Source organism: Nomascus leucogenys, chromosome 11, assembly GCF_006542625.1.
Source record: "Nomascus leucogenys isolate Asia chromosome 11, Asia_NLE_v1, whole genome shotgun sequence".
NCBI classification, from domain to species: domain Eukaryota; kingdom Metazoa; phylum Chordata; class Mammalia; order Primates; family Hylobatidae; genus Nomascus; species Nomascus leucogenys.
The window spans coordinates 118,563,043-118,587,953 of NC_044391.1; the positions used below are offsets into that span (position 1 = coordinate 118,563,043).

At 49.2% G+C, this 24,911-nt stretch overlaps 1 protein-coding gene across 2 annotated transcripts in view; it reads right to left on the minus strand.

The window, feature by feature from the left end:
- Window positions 1-9,468: 9,468 nt before the first annotated feature.
- RUBCN (rubicon autophagy regulator) overlaps window positions 9,469-24,911 on the minus strand; it is a 42,921-nt gene continuing 27,478 nt past the window's right edge. For both annotated transcript variants that reach the window (XM_030823044.1, XM_030823045.1), the window contains exons 12-20: window positions 18,654-18,714; window positions 17,827-17,959; window positions 16,984-17,129; window positions 16,349-16,413; window positions 15,646-15,884; window positions 13,412-13,473; window positions 12,816-12,969; window positions 11,357-11,450; window positions 9,469-11,131 (exon numbers count right to left, since the gene is read on the minus strand). In XM_030823044.1, the coding sequence (XP_030678904.1) occupies window positions 10,953-11,131; window positions 11,357-11,450; window positions 12,816-12,969; window positions 13,412-13,473; window positions 15,646-15,884; window positions 16,349-16,413; window positions 16,984-17,129; window positions 17,827-17,959; window positions 18,654-18,714 (1,133 nt within the window). In that variant the 3' untranslated portion in view covers window positions 9,469-10,952. The remainder of the gene's footprint in view (window positions 11,132-11,356; window positions 11,451-12,815; window positions 12,970-13,411; window positions 13,474-15,645; window positions 15,885-16,348; window positions 16,414-16,983; window positions 17,130-17,826; window positions 17,960-18,653; window positions 18,715-24,911) is intronic.

Sequence of the window (24,911 nt, forward strand, 5' to 3'; positions counted from 1 at the left end):
CCCTCAGGGGCCACACCACCTGCAGTGGTCCCTGGAGAGCAGAGGAAAGGTCCCCCTGGGACAGATGGAGGCAACTGGTGGGCATCCTGCCCACCGACTGCTGGCGGGGCCTGGCTCTGCAGGAACCTGGGGGGGACCAGGGGCTTTCCATCCAGGGGTGGTAACAGACCAAAGAACATCTACCCAAAACCAGACTGGACTCAGCATACACCTTACCCAGGGCTCCAAAGACACCAGAATGGGGAATAGAGAGAGAAAGAGACCAACAGAGACAGAGAGGGAGAGATTCAGATCAAGGCGGGGTGGGGCGCGGGGGAGAGACCCCAGCCCTTCTCACCTCACAAACCTCTCGGGCCAACTTGGCCCCACCCCCACCATCCACCCTCCAACCCCACCCCCACCCGCCCCCAGGGCTGAGCAGAGACCTCTGGGACATGGTCACCCACACACAGAGCCTGTCCCAGAAGGCAGGACCCTGTCCCTGCCCCAGCTTCTGGCTGGCAGGGCTGTGTCAATGACTTCTGGCCAAGCGACCCCAGGAAATGGCATTCTGTGGGGTCAGGTGGCTCCTCAGTGCCTCTTTCTGGCTTTTCATGTAAAATCATGGCAGGCGGCATCGGGCAGTGTCCCACACCCCTACAAGCTCAGTGGGAGGCCACCTTTACCCACAGGGCCAAAATGTGGGCGCAGGCTCCCCTCTGGAGTGGACACGCTGAGGGCACACCCAGGCCCTGGCCCCCTCAGCCGAATCAGAGCAGCACACAGGGCCCGGTGAGGGTGGCCTCCACCCCTCCACCACACCAGGCACGGCTCGGAGCCAGGCCGGAGGGAGGGCGTCAGCTCTGCCATGCATCCAGTAGTTTCCAGCCTTGGCTGTGAAGAGCGGCGTTTCCTGACAGAAGTTTCTAGCACTCGTGCTGGCGAGGATGTGGTCGTCTACTTGCTGGGCACACACTGTGCCAGGCTGAGTGGAGGCCCCCAAAGATGTGCACCCCTCAAACCTGTGAGTGCCGCCTCAGACGGCAACATGACAACGGGTCTGGAGCGGGGGGAGTCTCCCGGGTTACCCACCTGCACCCTGTGCTGGGCCAGGTAGTGCCCCCACACACCCAAGATTCACGTCCCTTCTCCGGGGAAGACGTGCGCGATGTGACAGCCCATGAGTCGGTCCATTCCGGGGACACTATGGGGGTCACTGCGGGGGGCGGGTAAACAGAGGTGCTTCAGCCCACACAAACAAGCTGAGTTTTTCTGTTTGGTTTTGAGCGAAAACGTGAACATTTTATCCAGCTGCTTTTTAGATTCAGGAGCAGGAGCAGCCAGCGCTGTTAAGGCAGTCACACGCAGACAGCTTAACGGAGCAAGTACCCAGCCAGGGCCTTGCTGACTGTGGCTGCTACTCAAACAGCAGCAATTTATTTTCATAAAATTGCTAATAGTTTTCTTAAAATGCCATTGCACTTGAGCATACACAGGGACATCCCCATCGTCTCTGCCCTCCAGCGGGAGGGTATGAAGCTGGAGACTGGAGACTGGCCAGGGACAGAGGCAACTACTCCCTGAAATGATGTGACCCTGTGCAAGCCCCTTCCCCAGGCCAGACCAGGCCTCAACACCCACCAGCACCTCCCCCAGGCCAGGCCTCAACACCCCCAAGCCCCTTCCCCAGGCCAGGCCAGGCCTCAACACCCCCCAGCACCTCCCCCAGGCCAGGCCTCAACACCCCCAAGCACCTTCCCCAGGCCAGGCCAGGCCTCAACACCCCCCAGCACCTCCCCAGGCCAGGCCAGGCCTCAACACCCCCCAGCACCTCCCCCAGGCCAGGCCAGGCCTCAACACCCCCCAGCACCTCCCCCAGGCCAGGCCAGGCCTCAACACCCCCAGCACCTCCCCCAGGCCAGGCCAGGCCTCAACACCCCCCAGCACCTCCCCCAGGCCAGGCCAGGCCTCAACACCCCCAGCACCTCCCCCAGGCCAGGCCAGGCCTCAACACCCCCCAGCACCTCCCCAGGCCAGGCCTCAACACCCCCCAGCACCTTCCCCAGGCCAGGCCTCAACACCCCCCAGCACCTTCCCCAGGCCAGGCCTCAACACTCCCCAGCACCTCCCCCAGGCCAGGCCAGGCCTCAACACCCCCAGCACCTTCCCCAGGCCAGGCCTCAGCACCCCCCAGCACCTTCCCCAGGCCAGGCCTCAACACTCCCCAGCACCTCCCCCAGGCCAGGCCTCAACACCCCCCAGCACCTTCCCCAGGCCAGGCCTCAACACCCCCCAGCACCTCCCCCAGGCCAGGCCTCAACACCCCCCAGCACCTTCCCCAGGCCAGGCCAGGCCTCAACACCCCCTAGCACCTTCCCCAGGCCAGGCCTCAACACCCCCCAGCACCTTCTCCAGGCCAGGCCACACACCCAGGGTCCAGGAGGCTGGAGTGACAGTCTCATCACCATACTGGAACAAGCAAGTGCCAGCCCATCTTTTCGCTCACTGTCTTATTTCCTCAAGGTCCAAATTCTAGGGAATGAATTCAGACAATCCAGCTTCATCCATATGCCCAACCCTTGGGGATAGGTTTTAAAAAAACAATTGTTGGCCAGACACAGTGGCTCACGCCTGTAATCCCAGCACTTCGGGAGGCTGAGGCGGGTGGATCACCAGAGGTAAGGCGTTCGAGACCATCCTGGCCAACATGGTGAAATCCCGTCTCTACTAAAAATACAAAAATTAGCCGGGTGTGATGGCGTGCACCTGTGGTCCCAGCTACTCAGGAACGTGGGGCAGAAGAATCGCTTGAACCCGGGAGGCGGAGGCTGCAGTGAACCAAGATTGCTCCACTGCACTCCAGCCTGGGTGACAGAGCGAGACTGCGTTTCAAAAAAAAAAAAAAAAAAGTTTCTGATAAAGTGTTTCTGGGGAAAAATGCTATCTAAGGAGTAAAGAGAGGGCTTACTCTGTTCTCTGAGACTCGTGAGCTGACTGAGCACACTGTGGAAAGAATACAGGCTAGGGAAATATTTCTGTTTGGCTGGCCACCTCTGCCTTTTCAGTTGTAAGACTTTACTTGTACTTGGGTTTGAAGAAGGGTGGCCAGGGCCAGTACATGCTACTGAAGGAGTGACTCTGCTTACAGGTGCTTATGGCAGGACCTCCAGGCCAGTCCATTAGTGCTGTTTGTAGTGTTTGGAATAGTTACAGTCCGGGAACCTTCTGCAAGTGTTCAGGTGGCCATTGCCTGAACCTTCCACTCTAAAACCTGACTTCAAGAAGGCTTTTCCTGAGTCCTATGAGCTCTCTGCCTCCTACTGTCACTCCTGCCCCAGCCTTCCCGGAGACCCTGATGAGTATGAGCCTACCTTGGAAACCACACTTCCTCCAGGACTAAGGTAATGCTGAGAACCCTACGTTATAGAAATCCTTAGGTGCCTTCTCCCCGTGTGCGGTCAGGGCAGCGGGGCTGACAGAGGCCCCCATTTGCAGCAGAACTGGGGTGAGGCTGAGGGGATCAGAAAGGGAGGAGCAAGGGGTATTTTCTGGATCAACACGGGCCAGCTTATCTTGTGCAGAAGGATGTCTCAGGGGTATTTTAAAGCAGTCTTTGTCTTGACTACCCTTCAATACGGATATACTTTTGTACATTCCCTCTGTATTTCAAGGAAAAGAATTTTTTTCTCAAAACACCTCTAAAATTAACTCTTTAATTTATGGAAAATGACTCATTTACAGCTAATTTAGTAAGCAGATAAGAGGAAAAAATACTCCACAATCCCACCATTCTAACAGAACCACACTTATTTTTATGTATTTTTCCTTATGTATTTTTTCTAACCGTATTTTTGCATAACTGTAATTATGATGTACATATGCTTTTTATATATGCAAACTTCTTAATCTGGAATAATTTTAGACCTGCAGTAAAGCTGCAAAGATAGTACAAATTTGTCACATAGCCCTCACTCGATTTCGGTTCTCCCTAATGTTGCCGTCTTATATTACTGCAGTACTGGACGTTTCCCAAAACTAAGGAACCAACACTGGTACGTTACTTTTAACTAAACTCCAAACTGTATTCAGATTTTGCCAGTTTTTTCACTAATGTCTTTTCTCCATTTCGGGATCCCACCCAGGATCCCACATGGCATTCAGTCATCGTTATCTGCTTAGTCTCCTCTCGTCTGTGACGGCATCTCTCTTTCCTTGTTTTCATGACCTTGGCAATTTTGAGTCTGGTCAAGTCTTTTGTAGAAAGTTCCTCGAATTTTGCTCCTGTGTTTATGTTGTCTGTTGTTTTTCTCATGATTAGACTGAGGTTATGGGTTTCTGAAAGAATGTCAGGGAAGATGTACCCCTTTCATTGTATCAGTAGGTACATGACATCCAATGACATCTTTGGAGATGTCAACCTTGATTACTTGGTTAAGGTCGTGTTAGCTCTCTCTACTGTAAAGTTGCTATTTTCCTCTTTCTATATCCTTTTATTAAAAAAAGTGAATCACTAATTCCAGTCCACCCTCAGTGGGAGAAGGAATTAAACTCCACCTCCTGGGAGAATTTACGTATTTTGTTTAGAATTCTTCTGTGAGAATTTATTAATTCGGTCATTTATTTATGTAAGTATGGACTAATAAATATATATTTGACATACACTTTTTCTAACTTTTTCTCACATAACATTGTGTTACAAGACTTTTTCCCCATGTTACTATCATAATTTATTTTTTTGTTGGAGACAGTCTTGTTCTGTCACCCAGGGTGGAGTGCAGTGGCGTGATCTCAGCTCACTGAAACCTCCGCCTCCCAGGTTCAAGCAATTCTCCTGTCTCAACCTCCCGAGTAGCTGGGATTACAGGCGCCCACCGCACCCAGCTAATTTTTGTATTTTTAGTAGAGACAAGGTTTCATCATGTTGGCCAGGATGGTCTCAATTTCTTGACCTCGTGATCCGCCCGCCTCGGCCTCCCAAAGTGCTAGGATTACAGACAATGAGCCACCGTGCACAGCTTACTATCATAATTTTTATAACTGTAGTTTTGATGGTTGCATCAATTTTTTTATTTTCCATTAACTTTTTACTCATAAATTATGCTGCAGTAAACATCTTTAAACAATAGTCTGTGATTCTTTGTACTCTCAGCTCTGGCATGGTGTCTGGAACACAGAAGCATCTATAGATGTTTGGGATTGACGGATGACTGAATGAATAAAAAAATGCTGGGCTGCCATTGTGAATCAACGGTCCTTGTTTTCCTCTTCAACAGTCTTTCCAATTTTGGAATATGATCATCTAAAATCCAAGTTAAATGTTGGGAACAGAAGTTTGGGAACTTACTGGAAATCAAGCTTTGGCTTCCTGTGAACTACACCAGTTTGTAACAATGAACAAAGGGCCTTAGAACAAAGTGAAGGTTTTGTACTGTAAGCTATTTTCCTATCTCTAGTTGAAAAACATTTGAACATTTTATCAACTTCAGCAGTCTTTCACATGGCTTTTTCATTCTCCTCTCAGTTTAAATTGTAAATATGAAGATTCTTAAATATGCAGGGTGTGTTTACAGCATATAAATATCATCTTATCTCCTGGTTTAGTCCCTGGCAAGGAAAGAGCTGGCAGTTTAATAATAAAGTGACTGAAGAACATTTGGGATGTGTGTCCTGTGATGATGACTGCTGGACAAACACAACAGGAGCAGTTGCAGACAAAGCAGCTGGGGGAGAAGACAGGAGACGACACGCTCACCACTGCAGAGACTTGGTGAGCACTAAGAGGGGAGGTAGAGGTGGTCACAGTCCCGCCCCCATGCTACAGTGCGCTGGTGCTTTTTTTTTTTTTTTTTTTGAGACAGGGTCTTGCTCTTCATCCAGGCTGGAGTGCAGTGGAGCAACCTCGGCTCACTGCAGCCCTCGCCTTCCAGGTTCAAGCGATTCTCATGATTCAGCCTCCCGAGTAGCTGGGATTACAGGCACATGCCACTATGCTTGGCTAATTTTTATATTTTTGTAGAGATGAGGTTTTGTCGTGTTAGCCAGGCTGGTCTTGAATTCCTGATCTCAGGTGATCAGCCTGCCTTGGTCTCTCAAAGTACCGGATGACTCTGAGAACCACTACGCCTGGTCCCTCAAAATGCTGGATGACAGTCGTGAGCCACCGCGCCCGGCCCCTCATCCCACAAGATGCTTCTGGTCATTGTTCCACTGAGGAGCAGGGAGGAAAATAATATATGATCAAGAACAGCTGAATTTGTGTGCTACTGGCAGAAAAGTAATGAGAGATTTATTTTAGAGGAAAACATCAACAGAACTTGACAGGGAGTAGGAAGGAGACAATGCATGATGAGCTGAGTGTGCCACTTACCAAGGAAGTTGAAGACAATTAATTTTCAAACTTGGGTGACTAATGGTTAGGTTTTGGGAAATACGGTATTTATGCTGGTTTTAGACACACTGGTTGGAGATGACAAGGGAAAATGATATTTATGCTGGTTTTAGACACACGGCTTGGAGATGACAGGGGAAATAATGGTATTTATGCTCGTTTTAGACACACTGGTTGGAGATGACATGGAATGACACGTATTTATGCTGGTTTTAGCCACACTGGTTGGAGATGAGATGGGAAAGACGGTATTTATGCTGGTTTTAGCCACACTGGTTGGAGATGAGATGGGAAAATGATATTTATGTTGGTTTTAGCCACACTGGTTGGAGATGAGATGGGAAATATGGTATTTATGCTGGTTTTAGACACACTGGTTGGAGATGACATGGGAATGACACGTATTTATGCTGGTTTTAGACACACGGCTTGGAGATGACATGGGAAATAACGGTATTTATGCTGGTTTTAGCCACACTGGTTGGAGATGAGATGGGAAATATGGTATTTATGTTGGTTTTAGACACACTGGTTGGAGATGAGATGGGAAATATGGTATTTATGTTGGTTTTAGACACACTGGTTGGAGATGACACGGGAAAGACGGTATTAATGCTGGTTTTAGACACACTGGTTGGAGATGACATGGGAAGATGATATTTATGCTGGTTTTAGACACACTGGTTGGAGATGACAAGGGGACATTAAGGGGAAATGTTCAGAGAGTTGCAGGGTAGAGCTGGAGCCCCAGTGGACCAGGAGCAGAAGAGAAAGATGCTAGATGCTCACAGAAGTGGGAACTGAAGCATCTAAGGCAAGTCAGATGTTGCAGAGAGGAAGACACCTCATTTTCAGTGACAGTTACACCAAGGGTATGGGCAGGGGGCACACGTCCCATGAACCAGAAATCCAGAGAAGTGAAGTGGTTCGCTCGAGGTCTCATGGCAAGTTAGTGACACAGCCACTCCACCTCACTTTCCTTGATGTGTGTGGTCCAGTTTGCTTTACATTATAACATAGAAACCTTCTCAATGTTCAGATACACCTGCTTTACAGTGGACACAATGCCATTTCTTGACAGTCAAGGCAGGCTGACAAAAGACAGAATTTCATTTCCTTAGTTTATTAAAGATGACAATGAACTGCCAGGCTGTGCAAGAACCACGGCAGGTGGAAACCAGTTCAGAGCACGGGCTGCACACACAGAACATCTCTACTGAGACCCGCGCTCCTTTTATGTTAATTCAACGAAAGCTCTAAATCCTTGGCAGAGAACGTCAAAAACAGCCTCATTTAAGTGGAAAATATTCGTCTTCCACTCTTCTGCTATGTCTTGAATCTTGTCTCCACCTGGTAAGCAAACTATGTTTTTTTCGTTCCCTTTACTTACAGAAAGAACACTCTACCACCCGCCTTCATGTACAAGGAATTCTCTTCAGTGCATTCAAAGCTTCTCCCCGCAACAGCAGGGGATTTTCAGATAGTGGTAAGTTGCAAAGTGCTTCCAAAACATCCCATCCTCTACCCGCTTCCCCACTCTTGAATAAATAAATAACTGGGTATTTGGACGGTGATGACAGCATCGTGTCAGAGTCACTAAAACAGACGCACAATCTAAAGGGATGGGGTGCGGTTGAGGGAGATGGAGAAAAGTAAGTGACAAGTGAGGAGCCTATGAGACTGTTGGGTTTGGCTTCAGAAGCTGTCAGCATTGTCATCCTTTGATCCCATGCTGATGTGAAACGGGCAGGACAACACAGCACATCTCTTCTCCAGCGCAACGACCTGGAGAAAGAGCTGGATGTGTCACCTTTTTGTTTTTTGTTTTGAGACGGAGTCTCGCTCTGTCGCCCAGGCTGGAGTGCAGTGGTGCAATCTCAGCTCACTGCAACCTCTGCCTCCCAGGTTCAAGCGATTTTCCTGCCTCAGCCTCCCAAGTAGCTGGGATTACAGGCGTGTACCACCATGCCTGGCTAATTATTGTATTTTTGGAAGAGACGGGGTTTCACCACATTGGCCAGGCTGGTCTCGATCTCCTGACCTCATGATCCGCCCGCCTCGGCCTCTGAAAGTGCTGGGATTACAGGCGTGAGCCACCGTGCCTGGCCTGGATGTGTAATTTAAACCAAAACTGGAAGTAGAGCTCACCATTTTTATAAGCCCCTGGGTCTGAATCTGGGACCTAACCCCTAGTGAAACTTGAGTTCTGTGGGGTCATTCTTAAAGCTCCCTGAAGGACCTGGGCACTTCTAGTCACAGCCCTGCAGAACTTCTGGGACTTGGCTTTTTGAGTCTCACTATGAACAGAAGGGAGAACAGCCTCAGGGTCTTCTAGCCCTATGTGGCTTTCAGATCCCAACTTTGAGGCAGAGGAATCAAGGGCAGGGGCCAGTTCCTACATGTTCCCTCTCGTGTTGGTGGAGCCTCAGCCCTGGCCATCACCTTAATGCCTCTCCCACTTCCTGGGAGATTCCTTCTTACCGCCAGCTCAAGCTCTCATCAGCTGCCACCAACCACAGGCAACTTTCTGTTCAGCTTCCAGGCGCAGCGCCCACGCCCATTTCTTTCCTACCAGCAAGCAACTATGGGAAGACAGGCCCATGGGCAGAATTCAATCCCAGAACAAAAATGATGCAGGCTTTAGTTCACAGAGCTGCCAGCTCTTGGAGAAGCCACTCTGACCAGTGTTTTCACAGAGGTTAGAAGCTGCATCAACTTAAGGAACATCACACACACACACATGGCCCCACCCAGGGACTTCACCATCAACACACACATTAACAGGGGGAGGCAACACACCAAAATCAGCATTATCAAAAGGACTTCACTGTCAACAAATACATTAATAGGGGGAGGCAGCACACCAAAATCAGCATTATCAAAAGGACTTCACTGTCAACAAATACATTAATAGGGGGAGGCAGCACACCAAAATCAGCATTATCAAAAGGACTTCACTGTCAACAAATACATTAATAGGGGGAGGCAGCACACCAAAATCAGCATTATCAAAAGGACTTCACTGTCAACAAATACATTAATAGGGGGAGGCAGCACACCAAAATCAGCATTATCAAAAGGACTTTGCCATCAACACACACATTAACAGGGGGAGGCAGCACACCAAAATCAGCATTATCAGAAGGACTTCACCATCAACACACACATTAACAGGGGGAGGCAGCACACCAAAATCAGCATTATCAGAAGGACTTCACCATCAACACACACATTAACAGGGGGAGGCAGCACACCAAAATCAGCATTATCAGAAGGACTTCACCACCAACACACACATTAATGGGCGGGAGGAGGGCAGCACACTAAAATCAGCATTATCAAATGAACAGATAAACATTACCAGCCTACACAGAGTTAAGTGCATAATTAGCATAAAGGCTCTTGTTATCCCAAGAACACAGGAACATTCACACTCACATCCACAAACTGTCAAGTTCTGTAACAGCACTAATAGCAGGAAGCTTTTCTCCAACTTTGACCAAAGAAGCTAAGGCAAGAGAGACTCAGCCACCAGGGAAGGACCCAGCTCTGCTGCAGGAAGGGGAGAGAGAACGGAGTTGGGTTGCACTTTTACTCAGAACCACAGTGACCATCTAACAGAGGACAGAGTCATCAGGGACACGCTAAGAAGATGGTGGGTGAGGTTCCTGTCCTCACCTTAGGATGGCATCAGGGACCTGCCTGAGCTTCAAAGATCACACCTGCACCAAAAAGCCAGGTTAACTAAAAGAGACCTTAACACCTAAGAGGGGGCCGACAGCTCCTCTGAGTAAGCGCTCCTTCAGTGACAGAGCTGTCGCCTCACGTGTGCTTGCGGCGTAAGGCTACAGATGAGCCTGGCCTGAGCATCAGTTCTGTTCTTTGCTTCAAGCTCACCAGGGTAGACGAAGAAAGTCAGCTTGTGGCATCATCGATGCTTCAAATATTTCAAACAGGAAATCCCAGCAACACAGGGACCTTCACGGCTGCCTCTGAGGTCTCTGAGGAGTCTAGGATAGTCATGATTGTTCTGTGGCCCCCAAAATACCCAAAGAAGTGGACAAAATGCCCACGACGTAGTCCCATTCTCTGCTGCTTCTCCTCGGGGCACAGTCTGACCCCAGTCCAGGACAGGGGAGGGAAAACGCCATCCCCGTTTCAGCAGCAGGAGGAGAGGTGGCTGAGAAAGGCCTGGCTCAGAAGCTCCAGAACGGAAACAAAGGAAAATTGGAAATGATACCTGACGCGCAGGTGAAACCTAGAGGAGAAGGCCACAGACGCTGGAAGAACTTGGTCTTGCTGTCTCTGCCACTGACAGAGGCACTAGAAGCTTCACTGTAGGACCCGCACGTCGGTTCTGATGAAAACACCTGGTGCTTACAAATTATCTGTCATCACAGACTGGACCCATCAACCTACCGACGGCTGACTGCACACGGACGTCAGACAAGTCACTAAAGAAAAAAAAAGATGATGATAATTAAAAAAAAAAAAAGAAGCCCCAGGTGGGGCAAGTCCTTCAAAGAGTGGCTCAGTTCTGCAACAGGTGTGACCCCGGCCCAGAGGGAGGCTTCACGTGCTTTCTTCAGGTGGCCTCCAGGACGGCAGCCTCCAGGGCCAGCGCTTCCGCGGGCTCCTCCTCGTAGTCCGACAGGTAAGACTCCAGGTTCTGCCTGGCCAGTGCCTCCCGCCGGGCCTGCAGCCGCTCGCAGCGCGGACAGCTTCCAGACTTGAAGCAGGCTTTATGGTAACATGCTTTACACTCTACTCAGGTTGGGAAGGTGGGAGAGAGAAGAAAACAATTTGCATTATCTCCAGCTAGAGGTCAGTTGCTGCCACAGCCCCTTCTCACCACCAAGGCGTGGTGTCCCGTGGGGAGGCCCTGCGAGGTGCTGAGTGGCACCGAACCCTTGCTAACAGGGGTGGCTCCGGGGAATCAAGGAGCCCTGTGTTCAGGCTCACTTGCCTGATGCCTGCACCTGCCCTCACCTTCACAGGTCCGGCACTTCTGGAGCTCAAAGGGAAAGATGATGTCATCCTCATTCTGACAGAACTCACAGATGAAGCCCTTGGCTTGGCAGAGCTGGGGAGGAAAAACACAGATGACAAAATGAGGAGTGGCACATCAGGAACTGGCAAGGGAGGGTGAACACCGAGGAGGGGAGTGGTCTACAGGGTTCTGCTGCCCACAGGGAGGAGGCCTGGGCTGGACTCAGAAGCATGAAAGCTAAACTAGGGCCAGGGCTGGGCAGCGTTAGACAAAGCTTTAGGCAAGAGATGAGACAGGCACCAGCTGGAGAAGCTCCGACCCCCAGCGTGGTTCTCCATGAAGAGAGGAGGCGGAAATGGCACCACAAAGGGCTTCCTAAGCCGACAGTCCCATCTGGGTCGTGATTTTATTTCAGAATAGGAACCACAACCAATTAAGATAAAATGTGGAGACAAGGCTGTTCCTCAAATACAGCTCCCAGCCTGGAGTCAGGTTGTAGTGAAGGATTTCCAGTTCCTCCCAGACACACAGGGTTTCCTACCTATGCCCAGCTCTAATTCTGGGACTGTCACAGGAACATAACTGGGCACAGGCTAAGACAGGAAGTTCTAAAAGTGTGATTTCTGCATTTTCAACATGTCGAGTAGATGACGACAATAACGACGTGCGTTTGAGGAATACATAAAGTACACAAAACGCTGTCAGACAAATTACCTCATCAACCCTCAGAAATACTGAGAAGAAAGTAAATTATTCTCTTCATCTTAGAGCCAAGAAAATTGAGGCCTCAGAGGGGACAAGTATTTATTTTGGTCATAATGACTGAGAACAACAAACGACGGCCGAGGGTGGACTCCCTCTCCAGACTCCAGTCCAGAGTTCTCCTCTCACATCATGACAACTGCCTTTTTTTTTTTCCACTCTTGTCGCTCAGGCTGGAGTGCAGTGGCGTGATCTTGGCTCACTGCAACCTCCGCCTCCCAGGTTCAAGCAATTCTCCTGCCTCAGCCTCCTGAGTAGCTGGGATTATAGGCACCCGCCACCGCACCCAGCTACTTTCTCTATTTTAGTAGAGATGGGGTTTCATCATGTTGGTCAGGCTGGTCTTGATCTCCTGACCTCAGGTGACCCGCCCACCTCGGCCTCCCGAAGTGCTGGGATGAGAGGCCTGAGTCACCACGTCCGGCCAACAATTCTTGAGTGAAAGTCTACCCAGTCTTGCCCAGAGCCACCCAGGGCCACAGGAGCACCAGCTCCTCCCCTCACTCGAGGTTTTTAGATCGGGAGGATTTGGCTGCTCTCCAGGCTAAGGAACAGCAGCCCTTTCCAGTTCCTCTCCCAGTGCTGACTGGCCATTTCAACTTCCTCCAGCTAAGTGGCAAGAACCCCAGGTCCACCTCGCTCCCTGTATCCCTAAAAGCAAGGGCTCAGCTGCATGCTACAGTGAGACTTTCTCACCATGCATCTCTCCACATGGGCAGCCCCTGCCCTGGTGAGCTCAGCAAGCCGGGGCCCCAGCTCCCCCTTCCTGGTCGCAGTCAGGTCATTCAGTGAGTACAGGTGGAGGTCCTCTGTCAGGTGGCCGGGGACTGTGTCAAAGGAATCCAGAAGCCTACAGGGAGTGACAGGAGGCAGGGGAGGGAATGAACAGTCCGTGTGCCACATCGTAGTAGAAGGATCCCTATCCAGAAACTGCAGAAAGTAATGAGGGTGGGCAACCATCAGCCAGCCCAGGGTTCCAGGCCGCCCCAGCCGTTCCACACTAGTAGGTGTCTGGATGGCAGAAGTGACTTATTTATAGACTCCTGCAGAGTGGTCCACGTGAGACCCAGCCTGCGAAGAGCGGTGGCCTGCCCTGGGTGGAATGACCACAGATCCCCTTCCAGAGAGAAGGACACAGATACAGTTACTGCCGTGGCCTCTTGTTTACCGCTTCACATTTCTGCAAAATCTCTCTACTCTCCTTCGTTACATAACAAGAGCCAAGCGCTGGGATGCGTCCCTTTCGGAGACAGCAACGTGGCCAGAGGGCTCTGGCTCCACACAGGACTTACTCCTTGGCCAGTCGGCAGGTCTTGAACATGTTCTTCATGTGACACAGCTGGACCCGCAGCAGCTGAAAAGAAAGAGGTGGGGGCAGGAGTGGGAGAAAGATGTGAGAAGAGGAATCCAGTGTGGGAAGCCCAGGGCCTTTAAACCCTGGGGGTCTAGAAGCCTCGCATGCTGCAGCCAGAGCAGACTGTCCTACGCTCTAACTGACAACCGGCTTCAGGCTGTCCTACGCTCTGACAACTGGCTTCAGACTGTCCTACGCTCTAATGGGACAACTGGCTTCAGATCGTCCTATGCTCTAACTGACAACCGGCTTCAGACTATCCTATGCTCTAACTCGCTCTAACTCGCTCTGACAACTGGCTTCAGAGTGCCCTCTAGTCAGGGAAGGCCCCTCCGCCAGGTCTGTCTGCCCGAGTCACATAAGCAGTCTGGGCAGAGGAGTGCTCCGAAATTCCAATTTCTCATTTGATATCCGATTCCTCATTCATTCACTAACTTATTCAGTTCCAATTTCTCACTTGATACCCGATTCCTCATTCATTCACTAATGTTTTCAGCTCCAATTTCTCACTTGATACCCGATTCCTCATTCATTCACTAATGTTTTCAGCTCCAATTTCTCACTTGATACCCGATTCCTCATTCATTCACTAATGTTTTCAGCTCCAATTTCTCACTTGATACCCGATTCCTCATTCATTCACTAATGTTTTCAGCTCCAATTTCTCACTCGATACCCGATTCCTCATTCATTAATGTTTTCAGTGAAGGAAGAAATTCTGCTTTTGCCCTCGAGTGCTATCTACAGCTTCCTAGCTGTCATTGCCACGTTTGAGGCTCCAACTAGACAGATAACCTGGGAAATGGGAAGAGATTAAGGAAGTACATAGTGAGGGCATGAATGGAGAGACGGTTACAGCTTTGACACTGCGATAAAAAGAAGTGTGGTAATTGTGGGAAGCCCTATACAACCAAGGGAGGGGAAAAGGGGAGGAGATGAGGGGAGGGGATGGGGGGAGGGGACAAGAGGAGGGGACGGGGGTGGGGGTGGAGGAGACGGGGCAGGGATGCGGGGAGGGGACGGGGGAGGGGACATGAGGAGGGGACCGGGCGGTGGCGGGGGAGGAGACGGGGGAGGGACGAGTGTAGGGACCAGCCCCACAGGGTTGGTGGGTCTCTCCCTGTGTGCGGCAATGAGAGAGTGTAGAAATAAAGACACAAGACAAAGAGATAAAAGAAAAGGCAGCTGGGCCCGGGGGACCACTACCACCAATGCGCGGAGACCGTTAGTGGCCCCGAATGTCTGGCTTCGCTGTTGTTTATTGTATACAAAGCAAAAGGGGCAGGGTAAAGAATGTGAGTCTTCTCCAATGATAGGTAAGGTCACGTGGGTCATGTGTCCACTGGACAGGGGGCCCTTCCCTGCCTGGCAGCCGAGGCAGAGAGAGAGAAGACAAAGAGACAGCTTACGCCATTATTTCTACATATCAGAGACTATTAGTACTTTCACTAATTTACTAGTGCTATCTAGAAGGCAGGGCCAGGTGTACAGGATGGAACATGAAGGTGGACTAGGAGCGTGACCACCGAAGCACAGCATCACAGGGAGACGGTCAGGCCTCCGGATAACTGTGGGAAAGCCTGACTGGTGTCAGGCCCTCCACAAGAGGTGGAGGAGCAGAGTCTTCTCTAAACTCCCCCGGGGAAAAGGAGACTCCCTTTCCCGGTCTGCTAAGTAGCGGGTGTTGTTCCTTGACACCTTTTGCTACTGCTAGACCATGGTCCGCCTGGCAACGGGCATCTTCCCAGATGCTGGCGTCACCGCTAGACCAAGGAGCCCTCTGGTGGCCCTGTCCAGGCATAACAGAAGGCTCGCACTCCTGTCTTCTGGTCACACCTCACTATGTCCCCTCAGCTCCTATCTCTGTATGGCCTGGTTTTTCCTAGGTTATGATTATAGAGCAGGGATTATTATTAGGATAAAGAGTAATTACTACCAACTAATGATTCATATATAATCATATCTAAGATCTATATCTGGTATGACTATTCCTGTTTTATATTTTATTATACTGGAACAGCTCGTGTCCTCAGTCTCTTGCCTCGGTGCCTGGGTGGCTTGCCGCCCACAGACGAGGGGAAGGGATGGGGGAGGGACGAGGGGAGGGGACGGGGGAGGAGACGAGGGGAGGAGAAGGGCAAGACTCTAACGTGGCCTTTTCCGAGGTCTTACCCGGACTTGATTGAGCAGCTTGACCTTCCTATAGAGGGCACTGTTGATGTCCTGCACGTTGAAGAGAGGATCATTCCATATCTTAATGAGCAGGTCCTTGGAGAAATTGCTGACGTAGTACTTGCTGAAGTCCCACTTGCGCAGAACCCGGCTGGGGATGGCCATCTGGGCATTCTCGTGGCAGCACTGGCAGAAGTACTTGCCCAGGTACTCACAGTACCGCAGTCGCTTGATATAATCTGGAAAAACCGGAAAGCCAGAAAGCCAGATGTAAGTTTCCCATCTACAAGCTGGGAAGGCGGCTCTGCTGTTCCCTTGAAAGGGCAGAGAGGGACAGCCAATGGCCTCCAGCAATCTCTGTCTGAGTTCCCCAAAGCTTGCAGAAATCCACACAGTGGAGCCTGGAGTCACGTCCTACCTTGGAGGCCCTGAGGAAATAAAAGCAGCCGGAGACAGTAAGATCCAGCCTTACCAGCTAGCTGGAACTACCCAACTTTCCACAGTATGCAATCCTGGCCATGTGCTCCCAGAAATCATTTCCCTCTGATTGCCAGCACTCTTGCCTACTACGAACCTGTCTTTCCCCTTCCCTACTTCTGCCACGCCACCTCCTGTTACCGCCTTTGACACGCCACCTCTCCCTATGTGTGGGGGAGGGTACAGAACGTCTGGAGGCAGCATGGTGGGAAGGGAAGGCACTCACCAGGGTCAGTCCGGATGCCACATCCTGCACAGCGGTAATTCTGCTTGGCCACAGCAATTTTCCTCCTGAGGAAGGGTAAGGACAGGGCATTGGCATAGAGCAGCTGCGTGAGGCCTTGGAATTGTGAAGGACTGAGCACACACACTTACAGCTCCAGTTAAGTATTGGAAGAGAGGGGAATTCACCTGTGTTTTAGTTGGACAAAAATGAACCTATTGGGAGAGCTAACTCCATATAGGATTTAGGTCTAGGCAGTGACTCTGCCCAGTAATGAACCACACATTCTGTACAAATGTGAGGAATGAGACGTGGTAAAGGAGAGAGAATGATAGGAGAGAAAAGCATCCATCCATCTTAGAAAGAGAAGAAAAACCAGCAAGCCCACAAAACTACTGGGAGGAAGGTGACAGGTGGGGAATGCCAGCAAAACAAAACCCGCCTCATTTCCAATCAGCTCCAGGAATTACGAGTAAGAAACGAAGAACCAAATGGACAACGCTTCTCCTCTGCCTTTATGTGAAGAGAACCGTGTAGGAAGGACGGCTGGAGGCAGGGACAAGTGAGTGAGACGAAAACCCTGACAACCCAAAGAGGACGGATCTATGCTCCAAAGGGCACAGACACTGGCCACTCACGTTGGGGCTGGATGAACATTAAAAATTATCTGAGGCCGGGGGGGTGCCCACTCCAAGTTGCCACGAACACGAATCCGCAGCTTGTAGATGTCAGCGTGCTGCCCGTCATCCGGTGAGATGGGCAGTGAGTCAGGGATGGGCAGGAGCTGCAGGAGAAAGGCACAGTTGGGGTAAGCTCATGTCAGCGGGCTGCCTGTCATCTGTTGAGATGGGCAGTGAGTCAGGGATGGGCAGGAGAAAAACACAGTTGGGGTAAACTCACACGGACGGGCTTGGGAAACACAAATGCAGGACCCTTTTGGCCATGACAGAGCATAATGAGTGAAAGACATTTCAGGAACGTCACAGGATAAGGGCTTCGGGGAACCTTGGTCCTCAGAAACAACCAGGAGGTGCCAAGGTACTGGAAGTGAGGGCTGTGGGTCCCAAGAAGCAAACAGAAACAGCCTACCAGGGCAGTGGCCCACGGCTCATGCTGTCGCTGCACCCATGCCAGGACCCTTGCTGTGCCAGCGTGTTTCATGCCTTAAAGACGACTGCAGAGCAAAGAATCCACACGATTCACTTTTGTGTAGTGTCTCCGAGGTGGCCACACACCAAACGTGACTGAGTCTGACGAGCGGCCATGTGAATAAGGACTGCGAGGCGCCGTCATCTCTGCTCTGACAAGGCGAGCAAGCATTCGCTCGTTCACTTATCACCTGACACATTGTAATGAATGGCTTCCATGAGTAAGGGGGGGAACACACAGGCTCATTCCAGACTAGGGACGTGTGACGAAGGAAAACAAGGTCACAGAGGCTCACGACGGCCCCTGCGTAGGAAGAAGAGCTAAGGACCCACCTTCTGAGGGGCGTCATGCTCCGGGACAAGCCACTCCAGCTCCGAGGCGGCTGGAAGCTGCATCCCCTCAAACTGCTTCAGGAGCCCCATGGCCACCGCCTCAGCAGATGTGGAGTGCAGGAAGCAGTGGGAGCTGGAAAGGGGAGAATCAAGGACGGCTGAACACAGGGAAAGGATGGGCAGATGGGAGGCTTCCCTTCATGATCTCATCCCCCACGCAGCAACTTCTGGGCTGGAAGAACACCCGCAGCACCCCGGCCTGCTCATCACCCTCACACATGGGACAGTGAAAGTCCACCAGTCTCACGGTCCTAAGACTTCGGTTCAAGCCCCACTTCCTGCCACCAGACGGCACTGCTAATGAAGGACTCTGTCACTTCCTTTCTCTGAACTTCAGCTCCTCTAACAGCAAAATGGAGATTATAATGCCTGCTTACAAAACAAACTGAGTAAAATTGCTTTGTGGACTAAAAAGCGATTTTTCCTCCCAAATGAGCTACTGTTTCCCCTGGTTGGGTCTATGATGTGGAATCTGTTCAATTTGATTTCATAACCAAAAACCATCATCACTGCTCTCTTTTGAGACCTTCTGGGGCCTCTGGTTATGATGAGAGTCAGCAGAGAAGGAATAACTCACTTCCAGCTTTGCCTCCACTTCTTCCCGTGGGCTCGGCACCATCGCAAGCCCCTCCCTTTAACCTCGCCTCCTCTTACATCTGGATGGCTTTGCCCAGCCATACGCCAAGAACTGGGTTTGTTTCTCTACATATCCTAAAGTGTTCTTTCCTTTTTAAAAAAAAAAAAAAAAAAAAAAAAAAAGTACTCACAAGGACTGGGAGGAAACAAAGGATTTGCTGCTTGAGGCTGTGTTCCTTCTGATGTCAGCATCTACATGGAAACCAGAGATAAGGGGAGCGCAATGGAAAGGGGGTGGGTAAGGGAACCTGGAATCTATTACAAGGTGCTCCCAGCTAAGCTCTCAGGGTTACAGCCAGGTGCCACACTCTATGCAGGAGAAAGGAGCAGGTGAAGCTCTAAACAAGTTATAATTTCCTCTATCCAAGTCAAAACCAGGCTGAATTAGTAACATTATGCATAGCACTGAAAAGGTCAAAGTGTTACAAACTCAGGCAGAAAGACAAACTCAGCTTTGGTGCAAAACAGTGAATGAGAAGACAAGCATCCTAAGGCACACAGGGACACAACCCCTCATATGCACAAACACAAAACAAAGGACTCAAATCTCTCCCTCGTTCTCCACATCTTAACCTTTCTCAAATGGTAAGCTCCCTTAGGCAGTAACTCTGTCTGGTGCATATATATATATATATATATATATAACATTTAGTGCCTAACACATAACTGGGATCATAGAGGTTCTCATGAAATGTATGTGAAATTGGAACTTTGCTTCTAATATTCCACCACTGTTGCCATTACCCTGAATGTTAGAAGTGTTTGCAATTTTGCCTCTAACATGTCATCACTGTTGCCATTTTGCCCCTGAATGTTAGAAGTCTTCTATATCCTTAGAAAAGCTTCATGGAGGAAAAGGAACTTCTCTACAGCTTTGCAGCTCTCTGGAGATGCCTGGTTACCAACACGTTTTGACAAAGATGGTCAACATGATCTCTGAGGCTAATCATACAGGAAACTGTGGCAGACTTTCCATAACCTATTTCTGACAAAGGATTTAGAAGAAGATTTCTAATAACGATATGCCTGAACCTCCAGAGACCTCATCTCCCCAAATACTTTTGATGGAGGGAATGTGAAATACAGCAGTTACGTTCAAGCCAGGCAGACACAGTCTATCCAGGTCATGAAAACAAGACTGTTCTGATAAATACTCTCTCTCACGTCCTTCGCTGCCCAGTGAAAAAGACCTTTCTTTCCTAATTAAGCCTACACAACGACCAATCTACCATGAGCACTCAGGAGGACACGAATCCTGTACGGCATCTCTGTGCACTGGGCTGTGAGCAGCTCTACTGTTCCTCATGTTTCCTCTGTATGCAGATTTTTGTCTGGACAACTAGATTATAAAATCACCCTAATAGGAAATAAGGTTGTGTCTTATTCTTCCCTTGGCTCTAAAATACTTAACACAGGGCTCATATACAAGCATATACTCAAATAACATTGTTGACAAACTTACGTCTTCAAAGCTACATATATGAGTAAGATAACAGAAGTAAAATCTGTTGGTTTTCATATGTTCTCTAAGCACAGGACAAGAAATCAACACATTTTTGCTGGTAATTAACACAGCCTATTTAACAACAAAGATGTTCAAGTATACCATGTTTTCTGGCGGAATCTGTGCCACCAAAATCCAGATCCCAGTGCACTGCTAGTTGTCTTATTTCTAGCTAGTTAGTGCTGGTAGAGAAAAGAAAAACAGTAGAGGCAACAGTAGGCCAGACCTTCATAGAATGTTTGGTTTGCGACATTTATTTGGGTAACACTTACACTGCCTTGGGTTGTACCTAAGTCTTGCCTTGCGCTAGGAGCCCTCAGAGTGCTTTGTACATAAAGGTTTTCAGAAAACATTTTCTAAATAAATGATTAATTGGCTAAAAGCAATTAACAGCTATTTCAAATTCCATCCTGTTTGGGAGTAACACAAAAGAAAAAAAAATCTTAGCTATCCCTGAATAAGGAGCTAACCAATTTTCTTATTTTAGTGCCAGGCTATTAAAGAAAATACTACATGCCAGAAAGAACAGGCAGGTGGTAATTCATGGTTTCTAAGGAAACCATTGCCTTCATAAAACTATTTAGCAGTTCTTTATCCTCACAGAGAAGAAACCTTTTTTTTTCTTTGAGAGAAAAAATCATTCTCTCTTTAGAAAATACAACTGAGTCACACTGTAACATGTTTCTTCCTTTTACTAGAGGTAAAGTGAGGTCGGAGGTCCATGCAGGGGCTTCCCAGGCAATCACGAATGTGTCCAAGAGTCGGGAGGGGCCGCCCAGCTTTGGAGGCAAGGCTCTGACCCCGGTGTGCAGGGGAGAAGCACACTCATCAAAGGGGCCGTGACACCACGCAGCGCTGTGGGTCCTGGGCCTGCGCTGCAGCCTCATCACTCTCTGGTCAGTTCAAGCAGACCACTAAGTTGATGCGGGTGAAGCCCCACTGAAGATCTGGATAAAAGCAGACCAAGGTCTAAGCCAGAGAACTGAGGAATGAAGAGACGGGGAGCTGCCCATCTGGATGGATTCAATGTGTCCCAAGTGAGAGCACTTAAGGAGGTCCGAGACACTCGGCGTCCAAGTGGAATTGAACATAATTCTGAAACTTTATATTGATTTTTTTGTACAAAAACAAGTATTGTTTTGCAAGAGAACTGATTTCAGGTGCTTCTGATGCATCAGATATTAGGTTGAGTCATCGCAGTTTTTGCCATTACTTTTGCACCAACTTCACAGAATAAGGCCATTATTACTGACTGAAAAAAGTTTAAAAATATAAAAACAAATAACAACAAAAACAATGACAAGTTATAAGGAGAAGAATTTGCGGCGTGTCCAGACACTGATATTGAACGATCAGAGAAGAGCTGGTTAAAACCTTGGTACCTTAGCAAATTTTTAAACAAAGTAAGTGAGTCACAAGAAGAGTCAACTTCAGAATGTACTGGCCAGTTTGACGCTGGTTTCCTCCCTGCTTTCTTTCTAGAAGATAAGGTGATACCCAGCGTATCCAGGAATCCAACTTCAACAAATTTTCTGTAATTGCTGACTCAAAAGGAAACACTTCAAAACAGAGAACCCGAAGTATTCTTGTTTTATAAAGAGAAAAAAAGTAATTAAAAAAGGGATGGGGGAGAAGGAACTGATTACCTTGACCTTGAATTGGATATAATTTTGAAACTTGTCAGAAAGTATAGCTCATGAACGTTCCTTTTTATCTACTATGCCAGCTATCAATTTATTGTCTTTCAACTCCAAATCTGCCCTTGTTTTTGCCTGCTCTGCAATAATGGAGCTGGACACAGAAACATTTCTCCTTTGCCAGCTGGCATGACATGAAGTTTTGCAGTACAGGACACTGGAGGGGTGCTGGAGGCAGAAGGGGTTTCTCTGGCTGGTTCTGGTTGCTCCTCTAGGCTGACTCCGGGGGAAGCACGCCTTGGGCAGCTTTGCAGCAGAGTGCCACGAGTGATGCCCTCATAAACGGCTCCCTTGGCACCTGCCGGGAGAGCTTCCCTGGAGAGCTTTACAGTGAGTGCCACTGGCCTACCACCTTCCCACAGAGGGCTTTCACCAGTACCCTTGGGTTCTGAGATAGCATCTCCCATGGGCATCCTCCCTCAGCACCCCAGAGAACAGTTTCCCAGCGACAGCTGTTGGCATGCCACCTCCCCGTGGAGAGCGTCCCCTGGCACCATCTCAGGGCAGCTCTGTGTTTCAGGGAACCCCACCATCCAGCAAGCCAGGATGTCTGGATCTCAGCCTTGGGGATGTATCACTCCTTTACATTTATTCCTACCCCAGATGCTCCATCTTGGCCCCAGGGATAGTGACTGCTCCTCTATCTGCTCCTCCTATGCACCTTTTTTTTTTTTTTGAGACGAAGTTTCACTCTTGCCACCCAGGCTGGAGTGCAGTGGCATGATCTCGGCTCATTGCAACCTCTACCTCCCAGGTTCAAGCAATTCTCCTGCCTCAGCCTCCAGAGTAGCTGGGATTACAGGTGCATGCCACCACACCCGACTAATTTTTGTATTTTTAGCAGAGACAGGGTTTCACCATGTTGGCCAGGCTGTTCTCAAACTCCTGACCTCAGGTGATCCGCCCACCTCGGCCTCCCAAAGTTCCGGGATGACAGGCGTGAGCCACGGCTGGTCTCAAACTCCTGACCTCAGGCGATCCGCCCGCCTCGGCCTCCCAAAGTTCCGGGATGACAGGCGTGAGCCACGGCTGGTCTCAAACTCCTGACCTCAGGTGATCCACCCGCCTTGGCCTCCCAAAGTTCTGGGATGACAGGCGTGAGCCATGGCTGGTCTCAAACTCCTGACCTCAGGTGATCCGCCCACCTCGGCCTCCCAAAATTCCGGGATGACAGGCGTGAGCCACCATGTGCGGCTTCTCCTGTGCACTCTTGAGAGTCTTCTTTACCCCTCATGAGCCAGTTTCCCATTCCGTGATTCCCACATTATACTAGAAATAATTCTTTATATTAAACTTTCCCTATTCAATTTACTGTGTAGTTTCTGTCTCCTGATCGGACCCTGACTAGATACATCTATGCAGAAGATGAAAATTCAGGAAGAATCCACAAAGGAAGATAAAGAAAAATTGATGCAGCTATAATAGAAGAAGATGGAGATGGGGAAAAAAAATAACAACAGAACTCTAAATCCAAAGAAGTTGAAAAGACTGTCTGAGATTGGGAGCTTATGAAAGATATCAAACCAACTTGGCAGACACCATCAGCAGAAGTAGATGACGTGAAAGACACAAAAGATGATGCATCACATATTGGATAATTCCATTTATACAAAGTGTCCAGAAAAGGCAAATCTACAGAGACAGAAAGACGAGCAGCTGAGTGGGGCTGGGGGTGGAGACAGGAATTCACCGTAAACTGACACAAGGGATACTACTGGGGCGGTGACAATGTTTTCAGGCTGGATTACAGTGATGGCTGCACAACTTGGTACCAAAAACCATTGAGCCATACACTTGAAGTGGGTGAATTCTTTTTTTTTTTTTTTGAGACAGGGTCTTGCTCTGTCACCCAGGATGAAGTGCAGTGGCATGATCATGGCTCACTGTAGCCTCGACCTCCCCAGATCAAGCAATCCTCCCACCTCAGCCTCCAGAGTGCTGGGATTACAGGCACGCACCACCACACACAGCTAATTCTAAAATATGTTTTTGCAGAGATGGGGTCTCACTATGTTTCCCAGGCTGGTCTCCAACTCTTGGCCTCAAGAAATCCTCCTACCTCAAGCCTCCCAGCGTGCTGGGATTACCGACATAAACAGTCACTACGCCCAGCCTAAAAAGCAGCTTTCTAATCGAAAAACATTTCACATTCTTAGTGTAAAACCTGTCATGTGTATAAAAATTTTAAAGCCCCCAAATGGGGAAAGGAAGCATGCTAGAAAGACCAAATCAAGGCCTGCCTGGTGGTGACAGCAGATTGCATGTGCTCTGAGGGAGAAGCGGCTGACACTCAACACATAAAGGGCTGGGACTAAACACACCGGAAACCAGTTAGAAAGGGAGTCGGGACAACTCCTCCTCAGGCAGGGAAGACTCACGTTAGAATCAATGACGGACGTTCAGGAGTAGGAAAAAAAAGAATCTAATTACTTTTATTTCTCTCATCTTAAAAAAATTAAGTTGATACCATAATATTTGTACATATTGACAGGGCACATGTGATATTTTGATACATGCATGCAATGTGTAATGGTCAAATCAGGGTATTTAGAATATCCATTGATCGAACAGTTATCATTTCTCTGTGTTGGGAATACTTCGAAGCTCTTCTAGCAATTTTGAAATAACAATATGTCAACTACAGCCACGCTACTGTGCTACTGAACACTAGAACTCATCCCTTCTGACTGTATGGTTGAACCCACTAACCAACCTCTCTTTACGCCCCAACCCACGTCCTCCCCAGCCTCTGTAACTATCACTCTCTTCTCTACCTCCATGAGATCAACTTTTTTAGCTCCCGCATATGAGTGAGAACACGGCAGCTCCTGTAATATTTGTCTTTATTTCTCTAAATCTTGATCTAATCTTACATAATTATTTCAAATTCTAATGCCCAACAATATTAACAGTTTTAATAAAAAGTTCTGGGCCTGGCGTGGTGGCTCACTCCTGTAATTCCAGCACGTTGGGAGGCCGAGGCGGGCAGATGACGAGGTCACGAGTTTGAGACCAGCCTGGCCAACATGGTGAAACCCTGTCTTTACTAAAAATACAAAAATTAGCTGGGTGTGGTGGCAGCTGCCTGTAGTCCCAGCTACTTGGGAGGCTGAGGCAGGAGAATTGCTTGAAACCGGAAGGCAGAGGTTGCGGTGAGCCGAGATTGCGCCATTGCACTCCAGCCTGGG